This window comes from Grampus griseus (assembly GCF_964374135.1).
Source record: "Grampus griseus genome assembly, chromosome: 12".
NCBI classification, from domain to species: Eukaryota; Metazoa; Chordata; class Mammalia; order Artiodactyla; family Delphinidae; genus Grampus; species Grampus griseus.
In genome coordinates this window covers 21936675-21950781 of record NC_139006.1, presented here as the reverse complement: position 1 = coordinate 21950781, position 14107 = coordinate 21936675, and the positions used below count along the sequence as shown (strand labels likewise).

The 14107-nt window shown below is 47.1% G+C and overlaps 1 protein-coding gene across 2 annotated transcripts in view; it reads right to left on the bottom strand.

Moving 5' to 3' along the window:
* The window catches only part of KREMEN1 (kringle containing transmembrane protein 1), a gene marked incomplete at its 5' end in the record, with an annotated part of 64415 nt that extends 54262 nt beyond the window's left edge, over positions 1-10153 (bottom strand). For both annotated transcript variants that reach the window (XM_082667488.1, XM_082667489.1), the window contains one exon: positions 10057-10153. In XM_082667488.1, coding sequence (XP_082523614.1) covers positions 10057-10153 — 97 coding nt within the window. The remainder of the gene's footprint in view (positions 1-10056) is intronic.
* Positions 10154-14107: the final 3954 nt, after the last annotated feature.

The following is a 14107-nucleotide window of genomic DNA, read 5'->3' as shown; positions in this document are numbered from 1 at the left end:
ATTGTGGAAGCTGGGAGATGGATACACATGACTTCCTTACACTTTTATTTTTGAATATGTTCTAAATCTCCCAAAGCAAAATTTTTTGAAAGGACATCTTGAAAATACTTACTAACATGTTGTTTTACAATTAATCTACCTTAGTTTCTTTTCAAGAACGATAAACAAACTCAATCAGCCATAAATTCAGTCATCTAAAATCAAGACAGACATTCACCTACCATGTTCTTAGACTATGTATTCACAGTTCAAATGACCAGAGGACAAAGTACTTTTGTACTTTTGCCCAAAGTAGAATTACCACAAAAATAATCACTGCAATTATTTATCAGTAGCTTTTCCATTAAAATATCTTTTAGATCTTCCTTTTCATTCATGGGAACAATGTCAGAAGAAAAGGCCATACCTCTCAAAGTTATTTTAACTAAAGAATTCATACTTTTGGAAGGAGACCTGAGGTCTTCTATTTGAATCTCCAGTTTATTCATCTCTATTAACAGATAAATACTTAATTAAAAGACTATTTTAAGAAAAACTGAACATATCGTAAGCAACAGACAACAGGTTTAAATCCAGAAGACCCACGAAAACACTTCAGAGAGGGGTCCTTATTATTTGCTATATAAAAATTGGAAAAATAGATAATTCTTGAGGCAGAGCAGGCCCAGAATGCAGTGCTGCTTGGGTACCACTCCTCCCATCTGGCTCTCATCTTGAATATGCTCCACTCCTACCCAGGCAGGACCCACTGGAAAGCATGCTGTGGCTGTCACTGTGAAGGACATGTGTTTTTGCTAGGAAGAGTCACCATGAACATGCAGTAGTGCTTGAGGAACTTACATTCATCATTTAGGATATTATATACAAGTACACTCATCAAACTGAAGACCAGGAGATAGTTCTTAAGAAAGAATGACCATTAACCTATCAACATCTAGCTCTGTAACATATACAGAGAGATTAGGCCAAGCCTCAGTGAAAGCATGGACTCACTAAGTTAGAAGTTACTAGCTCAGCAGAACTCTACGAAAAACATTTCATTAATTAACCATGGGCTTTACTGCCAATACCAACAGAACATATTCTATCATGGTGTGGTGATGGCACCTCTCTCGGTGTAATGTTTGAGTATAAATGGATCTACTTTAGATGTTTATTTATAAATATCCTCTTCAATCTTGAAATAAAATTTCACACTAGAGTTTTCACATAAGGAAACGGGAAGCACAATAAGATGTTTTAAAGCTCAAAGTCCAGTTCTCTGATGGACAATAACTTAGTACATTATAAATCAACTCTAAAGGAAACAAAAAAGACAAAAGATGGAGAACTATTTGAAAGCTCAGGGTCTAGAGGAGAGAGCACTATACTCCTATGGAAACCAGAGGCTCTAAAACAAGTCCCACAGCACCTGCTGCCCCAGCTCTTCTAAGATTTGATCAGCTTGATCTATAATTGCTCAAGAAGCACCTGGCCCTGCTTCCACTAGCCCGTAAGTTTCTTCACTCATCTTTGTATTCTCAGCAACTACAGAACAAACAGAACGTGCCTGGCAAACTTTTGTTGAATGAGGGAATCAGGTGTATGGAGGGCTAAGGGGAAAAACCCATGACAGACATGTTCAGAGTGCCCTGGTTTCCTCACCAATTTGTGCCTCCAGGCTAGCTATCACGCCCTACCTAGCAATGACCTGGGAGAAGTTCCAGAAAAGCTCATATAAATCAAGTATTTGAAAATCAAATGCTTGCTATTTAAACCAGGGGAGTCTGCTATTTAAATGGAATCCACGGTAGAGCTACTTGTAATAGGGAATAAGCAACCCCCTTTGTAATGAACACTCATGTTGATACTGAGTTTGCTTTCAATGGGAGACACCTGGCTCAAATCTACACCTTGCCTCACCATCACTTGAGCAACACTATTTCACGCTGTCTGAAGCTCTCAGTCAGACTAAAAAGGAGATAAAATAAACTGTTATAATCCAGCTTTTGCACAACTTTCATCAGTATTGCCTGTACCCTATTTTTAATTTCAGAGGGCAAGAAAGTTCCCCAATAATGGAGCCCTGGAGGGCAGCCAATGCTCCATGGAAGCCAGGCTCTGGGCTATTCAGCTTCCCTTGGTTGACGTGGGATGGGCAAGTAATACAACAGTCCTTGAATGGGGAGCTAGCTGACTGCCAGGTAGACAGCGTATCTCTAGAGAACATCTTTAAAGTAAAACCCGAAGCAACAAAATTGTCATCTTCTAAGAACCGGTACAGGGATGAGTCCTAGTCAGAGATGCTGGGCATACAGTAGGCATTTGATAAGCGTTTGTTAGTTGGTCCCAAGATAAAAATATGACTCAAGTGACAAGTTTCAGAAGTTCTGGCCATGGAGACAGCTTGAGGCAGAAGGAAAGTGTCAGTGTAGCACTGACTTACAAACAAGAACAGGCGTTGCTGTCACCTCTAGTCACCCAGAACAATAAGGGCAGATGGTGGCCAACAGACTGATTTGCTAGTCAAAGGTTTAAAGTTTCATGTAATGTTTCATGGATCTAGAGTAGGGTTGTCAGATTTAGCAAATGAAAGTACAGAATGCCCAGTTACATTTGAATTTCATATAAACAACGAATGATTTTTAAAGTATTCCCAAATATTGCATGAGACAAACACAAAAAATTACTGTTTATCTGAAATTCAAATTTAATTGAGTGTCCTGTATTTAATCTGGCACTCTTACTCTAGAGAAAGTGGAAACATACGGTGACCCACAGACCTTACTCCATTAAGATTTCTGAAACACTGTTCACGGAAATGCTTAAGGAGTTTAGATATGGACAATGAAGAATCTATTTTCTTAAGAGTGAAAAAAGATGTTGATCAGAGTTGCCTACTCCGAGGCCACAGTGAAGGGAAGGATAAGAGAATAATATAATTAGGACACGGTTTCTCGACCTCAGCGCTACTGACGTTTCAGGTTGGATAATTCTGGGGGGGAAGGGGGCCGCTGTCCTGTGCACTCCAGGATCGTAAGCAGCATCCCTGGCCTCTCTACCTGCTAGATGCCAGTAGCACACCCCTCCCCGCCACACAGTGAGTTGTGACAAGCAAAAATGTCTCCAGATATTGCCAAGTGTCCCTTGGGGGCAAAAAATCTCCTCTAGTTGAAACCACTGACTTAGAAGAAATGGTCAAATAAACAGAAAGTGTCATATCCATTAACCAACCGGTGGTCATACAACAAAAGATTCTTCTCAAGGGAGAAATTTTCAGCTCACCCCGGGGCTGCCTCGGGATGAGAGGGCTAGTCATTTCAGCTAAGACAATCAGAAACCCTTCATCCGCCAGAAGCACTACAGAAGAATCTTTGGTAAGCCAAGCTGATGAAGCTCTGCATGGCAGTACACACATCACAGCAAGCAGGGCATCGAACCCAGCCTTTGAAGATGTTCCTTTTAAGTTAACCTCCCTTCCAACTAAACTTTTTCCAAATCTCTTCCTGCCATTTGGAAGTTGAGTGATTCTCAGCTGAAAAGGACTGTATATACGAGGTGCAGATGGCAGCAGTTACGGCCCTCACCAGATGCTGCAGTCTCTAATTTGATTGAAAGGATATAATTAGACAACAGAAACACTTTAATGAAAGAGCAAAACATGGAGGGAGGGAAGGATTGAAGGCCCTTAACTGATGCCAAAACACCCACCAGTAATAGAGGCTTTGAGTCTGGGGAAAAGGAAGGGGAAAGCCCCTTAAAAGGACAGTCCCCATCCTGTTTATTTCCCCATAGACATAGGAATAGGGATTTTATTATTGTAGATTTCCACTGTATTTTATGTGGGAACAATCTGATTAAAACCAGAAGAAGTCTTTGGAAGAACATCAAAGAAAAACAAATATGGCTTCTGTGGTCATTATTAAAAATATTTTTACCAGCCCAATAATTTTCTTTGAAGATGAATTTTTATAGATTGAACAGCAGCAAGTAATTTACATACTGTGATGACACTGGTTAACAATCCCTACTGTTCTAGAACTACTTGGTCGCCATGTTTTCATCCAACTTTAGGACACCAAGGAACATGGACAGCCATTTAACATTTCTGTTTAAAAGATATAAACTCTAACTCTGTTTAGAGTTAGTCCTATAAGTCAATGCCACAACTGTTTTGTATCATCTTTAAAAGTTGCCTATGCTGTTTTTATTATTTCCGAGCTTTCAAACTTTGAGTGTGAATATACTGCTCTGGTTCTAACCAAGAATCTAACCAAACTGAAAGAAATCCAGCCCTCAAAGTCTGAAGTTGCTAATGTGGTATGACACTGGGGTTTGGAAGACTCCTCAGCCCACTAGAAGCAGGGCCCCGCCCTCGTGGTAAATTGAACAATAAAAGTTTAATGCTTTGGCTACTTGCCAGGGATTAAATCAGTGGCAAGAAAACTAGAAGCTGGGCCCAGCAGAGGGGCAGCCCCGAGAGGGTACTGTTATTAAGTACCCTCTCATAACTGCAGGAGGGAGAGGCAGCCTTGCGTGAGGTGGCCTCAAATCTTTTGTCTGTAAAGTACTTCCTAGCCCCCAACCTCATTCCTCTTCAAACCGTTGCAAGTCCAGAAGAGGGAGGTGTTTACCTAGAAAGAGGATTAAAAGGGGGATGGAAGGAATTTCCTTAGAGGATGAGAAGGCAGGTTTCTGTGGAGTGGCTATTTTTGAGGAGTGTGGACACCCTTCTAATGTTTCTACAACGGCCTCTATCCTTTCCCTGTTTAATCCGAATCCAGGATAATGTCCCAGAGGTGACGTCTGGGGAAGAAGCACTGCCATCTTGAGAGAATGACACTGAAGACAACAGAGGGGGAAAAAACAGAGTGACCTCAGGCTCCTCTCCTAGACTAATGCTTCCGGGTTCCACCTGGATACTCAAGGTCAAAATGAATGTGGAAGAATGTCAGTCACCGTCTTCACCCATTCACTGTGAGCCAGACAGAAACTAACCTGCCAGGTGACAAAAGGGGGCTTGAGGAGACCTCACCTCAAAACCTGCACAGGTAGTTTGCTAAGGAACACATTCACTTCCTCCTCTGTTATCCTTATTCAGGAGGCAAAAACTAAGAAAAAACTACAGATCCAAACTTTCGGCCTCTCCCAAGTGTTTTGCATTAACTGTTCCACAGTACAAACACAATCAATTTGGTATGTTTGAGTGTTTCATTTTGTTTTTTCGAAAATGTTTTAATTAAAACAAAATAATCATCCATGCTAAGCACACTGTTGTTTTTTAAAGGCCACTTTAAAAATCACAATAGAACCATTCAACTGTTTAGGAAAGTGACAGAAGTTTTCTTTTTTTTTTTTTTTTTTAAATGTCTCAGGGCTGGTGCCACCTGCTGCCTGGGCTTTCCTCTGAGAAACAAATCTCTCAACAGTTTGATCCAAGCAACATCTGCATAGCTGAACAAACAATGCGCTGGTTCCGAGAAAGGCTCTATTTTCTTTATGTAGTGCACACTGAACCATACTGAATTACTTTTTTTTTTTTTTTTTTTTTTGCGGTACTTGGGCCTCTCACTGTTGTGGCCTCTCCCGTTGCGGAGCACAGGCTCCGGACGCGCAGGCTCAGCGGCCATGGCTCACGGGCCCAGCCGCTCCGCGGCACGTGGGATCTTCTTGGACCGGGGCACGAACCCGTGTCCCCTGCATCGGCAGGCGGACTCAACCACCGCACCACCAGGGAAGCCCCTGAATTTCTTTTTAAAGTATTTTTTAAAGTCTTATTAAAGATCTAAATGTATGTGTATGAAATTTCCCTCCCTCGATATGTTTTTTTTTAATTGTGGTAAAATATACCTAACACAAAATTTACCTTTTTAACCATTTCTCCCATGCCTCTTAAAGTTAGTTTATAGTAAAAGGTAAAAGGTTCATTTAGCAAGCCTCCTTGTCACTTTTCCAGACCAGTGAACACTGCAAAAAATCAACACATATGGACCTAGAGCAGGACTTGGTCAAGTCTAGCCTGCAGGCCAACTCTGGCCCACTGCCTGTTTTTGTATGGCCCATGAGCTAAAAATGCTTTTTAAACTTTTAAACGGTTGAAAACAACCAAAAGAACAGTATTTTGTGACATATAAAAATCACATTAGACTTCCCTGGTGGTTAAGAATCCACCTGCCAATGGAGGGGACATGGGTTCGAGCCCTGGTCCGGGAAGATCCCACATGCCGCGGAGCAACTAAGCCCGTGTGCCACAACTACTCAGTCTGCACTCTAGAGCCTGCAAGCCACAACTACTGAGCCCACGTGCCAGAACTACTGAAGCCCGCACGCCTACAGCCCGTGCTCCGCAATTAGAGAAGCCACCGCAATGAGAAGCCCGGACACCACAACAAAGAGTTGCCCCCACTCGCTGCAACTAGAGAACGCCCGCATGTACAACAATGAAGACCCAACACAGCCAAAAATAAATAAAATTTTTAAAAAACTGTTAAAAAAATCACATGAAATTCAAATACTGGTGTCCATGTAAGTTTTCTTGGAAGACAGCCACACCTATCCATTCACAGTCTGTCTATGGCTGCTTTGCTCTATAAACATGACCTCCCTTCTCTTCATTCTTTGAGATTCTGCAGCTGTTGTACTGCAACAGACAGTACATGGCCCACAAAGCCCAAATTATTTACTGTCTAGCCCTTTACAAAAAATGTTTGCTGACACCTACCTGACTTAGAGCCTAAGATGGCATTATAGGCTCAAAAATTCTAAACTAAAGATGGTATATTGCCCATCACCCAAAATTTCTAATCTGTATATTGTAAAGCAATTTAAAGCAATATATTTTACCTTCATCATTTATTGCTTTTGATCCACATATGCTAAATCATAAGTGTATCAATAATATCTATATTAAGTGTACCAACTTGCTGTTTATTAGCAGTGAGCCTAAATTGAACTTCACTTTGCTCTAAGATTTATAAAAGGTCTCACTGCATATCTCAAACAGTTAAACAGCTTTGTTGAGGAGCCAAAAATTTTCACAAAAAGATCAGAGTTCTTTGATGCCAGGTCAGTTTTGATAGTTTCCTGTTTCTTAAAATACATAAAAGTAACTGGTAATGCACGTTAGTCCCCTTCACTCCTCTCAGCCCCTGGGTTGTATACAGGTAATTCTATACAACATAAATGGAGTCCCCAAGAGGGATAAGGCCCTGTACAGTATGAAGCTCTCACTGTTAACTGAACTCATAGGTTTTATGGCAAGACACACTGCTGTCTAATGGGACAAATTCTACATGAGGAGCTGGAGGAGGATGAGCATAAAAGGCTGTTCACAGCAAACATAACCAGAGTTGATACACTCTGTTGACGCACACCTGAAAGCCCCTAAATGTGGTGAAACACCCAAGCAGGTATATGCCTTAGGCGGAAAACTCAGAGCTGAAGTCCACTCAGCCTTCTCTGCTCTTCCTACCTCTCGGCTGTCCCCTGCAGGTCAGTAAATTCCAGATGGGAGTTCACTTCAGAGAGCCCATCAGCCCACGGCCCTGGCTGCCTTCCTCCTTGAAAAGGGAGTCTAGATTCCACCACTAACCTCTACCTTCCTCCTTATCAGTTGTGAAGGAAAGGAAAGAATCTCAAAGAATGAAGAGAAGGGAGGTCATCTGGGGTTGGCTACACACTGTAATTAGAAGTAGCACTGATAGGGAATGAGCTAACTTTTTATAAAGTCAGCATTCAAAAATGCAAACCACCAGTAATCTAAATATTACAAAATTATGCAGAATATAAGTATTGAAATAATTTTTTCCATCCACAAAATTTTAGAGAAAATTACAGTATCAAAAATATGAAATGTCAAGTTTGGCATATCCTCAGAGTAAAACGTGTTTTTCATTGGAAAGGATTTTTAAAAACTAGTGGGTAGGCTCTAGACAGGATGTGATGCTGAAGACCATGTGGTATCTCCCTAAAACTGCCTCTGGAACTAAAGAGGAGAAGTCACAAAGGCACTGATGTACTAGGATGGGAGGGAAAAAAGCTGGTAAGGCTCACTGAATTGGGAACATGGGCCACTTATCATAAATCATTTCACAATGGTTATTTATTAACCAGACTCCAATAAAAGCACACACCAAGGTTTGAGGTTCAAACTACATAAGAGCTGCTGCATTTGACCCTTCCAAGCAAAGCAAAGGTGCCTGAGGAGAGGGTGCCACCTTCCAACAAGCATAAGCACACAGCTGGCTCACTGAACACTTTTCAGAGCTATTACTCTGCCCTTTCCAGGAGAGGAAACAGTTTATTTCCACCCATACCTCTCTCTCCATAGAGGTCATTAAATCCTGACCACACATATGGCAAAGTGGACCTAAGGGGTTACTAGGTTACAGTTATGTTGACATATCCTGGCTCTCAGAAAGTCCCTCCTTCATTCCCCACATACAGCAAACAGTAGAAGTGATCAAACTTCTGCACAAGTTTTTGTAGTTGTCCCCTGGAAGGCCACTGATCACTCAGAAACCACTTCCTGAGCCTAAGGTTTATAGCACTTGGAGAGCCCCCTTCTACCACTCTAAAGCCAAGCTTTGCCTTTAACAGGGATTAATCAGACTCGAAGCTCATAGCATTCCCAGGGCAAAGGAGGTGTCCAGCACTTGGTGAACTGTAAAGCACTATAAAAAGAAGTATTAAATATGTTTAGTGACTGCCTGCTACATGTGGGTGTGTTACCTGCAGTACATCATTTAATCTTCACAACACCCTGCAAGGGAGTTATCATCATCCCTCCTTTACAGATGAGGAAACTGAGGCTCAGAGAGCTGAAGGCACAACCCAAAGTCACATAGTAAGTGACAACACTAAATCCTTATCTTTATCACAAATCCAAGCTGGTAAGTAAACAAAGCAACTTGGAGTTTTCTTTCATCAGCAAAATCCTGTCTCTCCAACATCACAGTCTGCGACTTTGGGTGGAGAACCCAGAGGCCGGTTTTCTTACTTCAGCAAACCTGTAATGCACTTTTCCTGTCCCTTCCATTAATGCCGAATTCTCAACACCTGAACAACTTGCGGACCAATGTACCTGGGCCAGACAACGCCCCCTTGCCTGCTCTTCAACTTGGAGAGTTCTGTTGCAAGGAAGGGTGTGCGGGCAAGCTAAGCAAAGTCACAGCTTCCATCCTGGTCTAGGGCCCCACTTGGGGAAGACCTGGCCTTGACCTTGGCCTGGGGAGCGGGTTACCCTGTTTAAAGTGTGGGCCTACTGGGGAAACGAGTGCTCTGCACTGTACTCTCAGGATAAGCACCCTAAGCTCTGTAGGGGAGAAGATTCCCATCACCCCTTACTTTCTTCCCCTCTCCACGCTGGACCTGCACCGAGTCACGGGGAAGTTCAAAGCGGCCCCGGTGGGGTGGGGGATGGCTAGGGAGGGAACGTTCTGGCTGGGTAGAGCCGGTCGTCTCCGGACCCAGGTCTACCTCTAGCAGGGCGGGCAGGTCAACTTTACTCTCCTCAACTTGTACTCAGAAATTAGTGTTGGGCAAGCGGGTGCAGCCGGGACCGGGCAGAGGGGCCGGGTACCCGCTCCCGTCGCCTCCGCACCCGCTCGTGAGCGGGTAGACTCAGGGTTCGCGGGCGTGGGTGGGAGGAGGGACTGGGGGCGCCGTTGTGGGGCTTGCGGAGGGGATCCTGGCCCCGGGTGTCGCTGAGGGGCTTGGCGGGGGCGGCAGCGTCTTGAGGCGGAGTGGGGGAGCGTCCCGGCCCGGGGGGAGTCGCTGAGGGACTTGAGCTGGGGGTGCCGGGTCCTGAGACAGAGGAGACATCCCGGCCGGGGGAACGTCGCTGAGGAGCCTGACCAAAGGGTCTGGGAGGTACTGAGGCAGACAGGGCGCCGGCCGAGGGCGGCTGAAGGGGTCTGGGGGAGTCCCAGGTCCTGAGGAGAGGGTCCGCCCCGTCTGAGGGGCGTCGCTGAGGGACTGGAGAAGGAGTCCCAGAAGGCAGGGGCGAGGGAGTTGGGCCCCCCGGGCGGGCTCCGCGCAGGACGGGCGGAGCGGGGGGTGGGGGGGCAGCTCACTCACCGGGTCCGGGACCGAGGCCGGGGCTGGGCGCGGGCCGGGCGGCCAGCGTGAGCGCGGCGGCGGAGAGCAGGGCGAGGCGGGCGGCGGGCGGCGCCATGGGCCGTCAGTGCGGGGCCCCGGGGCGCGGCCCGGGGGAGAAGGGGCAACGCAGGGAGCCGGGGGCGGCCATGGGAGCGGGACGCTAGGCTCGAGCGTGGCCCCGCCCCGGCCGCCCGGCCGCCCCGCCCCGGCCCGCCCTCCCCAGCGTCGCCACCACCCCTGCCGCCAGCGGCCCGCCAGGCTCCGCCGCGAGGCCCGAGGGGCGGAGCCGACTGCGCACGCCCGCCTCGCCCCGCCCGCGCCTGTCACTCACGCCCCAGGCCCCACCCACATCCCCCCTGCACCTGGGCCCGCCCACCCGCGGACCACTTTCTTGGTTGGTTTGAGGGGCGGGGCCCGCAGGTGAGGGGCGGAGCCTGGGGCACATTCTCCGAGTCCACAAGCGGAGGTTTGACCCGGCTGGACCGGGCCGGGCGTCCAGTGACCCTTGCTCCAACCTCACTCGGGTCGTGACCCACACGCGGGCTCAGCCGCAGCCGTTATAGTCAGAACAGCAGTCTGCAAACCGCTTTTCCCTGCTTGGCTCATCACAGCGGTTTAAAAAAGGGTGCTCTGGAGTCAGCCTGTCCGGGTTCATATCCCACTTGATCACCTGTAAAATCTTGGGCGGATTTAAAAGAAAAATAGCTCTCTTACTTCAATTTCCTTATCTGTTAAATGGGGACGTTGATAGCAATTACTCCCAAAGAGGTTGTACTAAATGAGACAATGCGTGGAAACTTTGACACACACACAGTAGGAGCTTAGAAAATGTTGAGCTCCTTTTACCAACCCAATTTTTGCAGCCACAAAAGAGGCAGCATACTGAGCCCCGGTTCCGAATCCTATCGCACATTTTTTGTCAGCTGGGGCATGTTTCCTGCTCTTTGTCATCTGCAAAATAGGAATATTAAAAGGTCTTCACAAGATTAGATTAGCTAGATGCAAGTAAAGCGCCCGATACCAAGAAAATCCAGAAGTGGGTGGGGCAATGGTGCTTTCTTAGACACTGCCATCCCGGGACGCAGAGAGCGCGTGGCTCGCTTAAACTCTCGGCCCCGCGTGGCCTCACTCCCCCACAAGGTCTTCCCCGCCCGCCCCCGCGGTCTGTGGTGGGCCTCTCTCCTCCCCCACACTACCCCAGGCAGAGATTCTCCTTCGGCTCCAGCCTAAACCGCCGCGGTGACGCCCCGCGGGGCAGGTCCGGGCGGTGCGCCGGGCGCTTTTAAGTCCCTGGTCCCAGACTTGCAAGTGCGGGCCTGTGCCCCACGCGGCGGCGGGAACCTCAGCCCTCCTGTGCTGACTCGCCGCGCCCTGAGCGGTGCTGGGCTGTCCCCGGCCCGCCTTAGGTGCACCGGCCCCTTCGCCCCCTAGCCATCCCCCTCGCCCGGTCCAAAGACCCGCCACCTCGCCCCCAACCATCCCCCCATCCCAGCTGCTCCCAGAGCTGGGCCCCAAAGGCACAACTACACCCACGAGGCTTCTTGGCTCCGTCACACTACCCACACGACCCAGTGCCACGGCAAGAGTATGCTTGTTCAATCACTGTTTTCCCTGGGTCATTACCAAGGTCGAGAATCCTCTGGCTCCTTATTGGAGCAGGGGGATGCCCTCCACATCCCACCTGGTGTCTCCCACTCTTGCTTACCTTCTCCTTCACCATTTTGGGCCCTTCCCCACCTCCAAAATCACCTCCTCCAACATAACCTGGCACTCCTTCAACTCTTAACTTGCACTCTCCCAGGCAGGAGGCCCTAGAAGGAGAATAAAATGGGAAGATGCAGGTAAAACCATCAGCACAAAGCAAGTACTCAGTAAGCGTGATCCCTCCTCCATTCAACAAATATTCAGTGTGGAGCCTGTCAAGAGCACCAGCAAGACAAGAACTTACACTCCTAGAACTGACACTCAAAAGGAGGGGAGAGGCCAGTCAACCAACTGGAAAATAATGTGAATTTCAGAGAGCAAAATGTACTACAAAAACAAGAAAATGATGATATTGACAGAGGGTGCTCTGTGGACTGTTTTAAACAGAGTGCAGGGGAAAGGTTTTAGCAAAGCAGGACACAGCTGTCTACAGTTTACAAGGTCCTTTCATATCTCATCCTAGTTTCAGAGGAGGAAATAAGAAGAGGCAGATGGGGGGGGGCGGGGATTCAAAATCAGGTTTATTTGGCCAAGTCTGGGGATTTATGCCTCATGGTAGCAGCTCCCATCTGTCTTACTGCCCTGCAGAAAGGCACCCCTGTTGACTGGGTACCAGCCCCCTTCCTTTATTCTGCTCTCTTGGCCTTGTGTAACCAGAATGGGCTACAGTGAAAAATGAAAATGAAAATGTGGGGCCCCTTGTTCAAAATTTTTAAGAATTTCAAGATGGTGACAACAGAGCATTAAACCAAGCCTGAGGTCCTTCTAAGCTCGGGGGCTGGGGGGTGGGCCTGTGTCATTAACTACACACACCCCTGAAATGTTGCAAGCCCATGAAAGCTGACTTGTGCAACAGAGCTCAGAAATAGTGTGCAAGCTCCTGCCCCCACTGGCTGCCATGAGAAACATCTCTCTAGCTGTCCCCAGCCCTCCCTCCCCTCTTTTCCAGCGTAAAGCCCAGCACAGGTGATGGAAACAGCACACAGAGGCTAAAAATACCACCGAGCAGGTCTAGGTCAGGGCACGTAATGGCTCAAGGTCTTTGCTCAGTTATGTGGTCCCTGGCCCTGGCAAGGAGCTGCCTGAGATATTCATTTCAATACTTCACATGCCTCGGTCCTTAAGCAGCTTTATTTCATGGAAAGAGTGAGGGCATTGACTGTAGCCCCCGGGCCTCCAGGAAGATATTGGTGTCCGTCTGTCTGCCGGCTCTGCAGTCAGGCCCTTGGATTCCTCCCGAGGGCAGCAGGATTTGCCAAGAAGCTGAGAGATCTCAGCTGGTGGAGTTTGGGCGATCCTGGTATCTTTGAAACTCCAGCTGCGGTGATTTCTACTCAAAGTGCAGTCATGTTGTGGAGAGAGCACTGGATGAGGAGTCTGATTATAATAACAAGAATAGCAAACCTTTACTGAGGATTTTACTAAGCTTTCAGCAGTGTGCAATGTTTGTCATCACATTTCTCATATGACGGTAGCCCTATGAGGGAGGCACTCTTACGAGCCCCCTCATACAGAGAGGTTAAATGGCTTGCTTAGAGGTTGCCTAGTGGTGGAGCTGGGCTATGACCCCAGGCAGTGGGACTTTAGGACCCTACTCCTCATCACCGTGGTAAATTGCCTTCTTATCTTTATGGGGTTCTAGCAACCAACGCCTACTGAGTGGTCCAGGGCTGGGATTAGGGTGAGGCAAGTGAGGCATTGGCCTCAGGCACAAGATTTAAGGGGGCTCCCCAAAACTCAGTAATCAAGACAAATATTTAATCAATTTTTAAATATATTAAATATATTTAATGGACAGTGTTTTAATGCAATATCTTTAAAAACTCTAAATGAACGTCAAAAAATTAATGATGGACAGGGCTTCCCTGGTGGCGCAGTGGTTGAGAGTCCGCCTGCCAATGCAGGGGACGCGGGTTCGTGCCCCGGTCCGGGAAGATCTCACATGCCGCAGAGCGGCTGGGCCCGTGAGCCATGGCCGCTAAGCCTGCGTGTCCGGAGCCTGTGCTCCGCAACGGGAGAGTCCACAACAGTGAGAGGTCTGCGTACCTCAAAAAAAAAAAAAAAAAATTAATGATGAACAGAATCTCAAAACTGTAAATAAAAATAAAAAATAAAAAAAAACTGTAAATAAAAACAGGACCTAGATTCCTGATTTTCCTTTAGCCTCAGGCTCATCTCAGCACTGATCCTGTCTCCCAGGTTCTGGGTCAGGCAACTAGTGATGGAAAATTCAAGAGAAGCAGTAGTTAGTCTGTTCTGATGGGGGTGAAGGGAGAAAAAGAATTTGGTTTTGAACATAACGAGTTAGCAGTGTCTGTGGGGCATC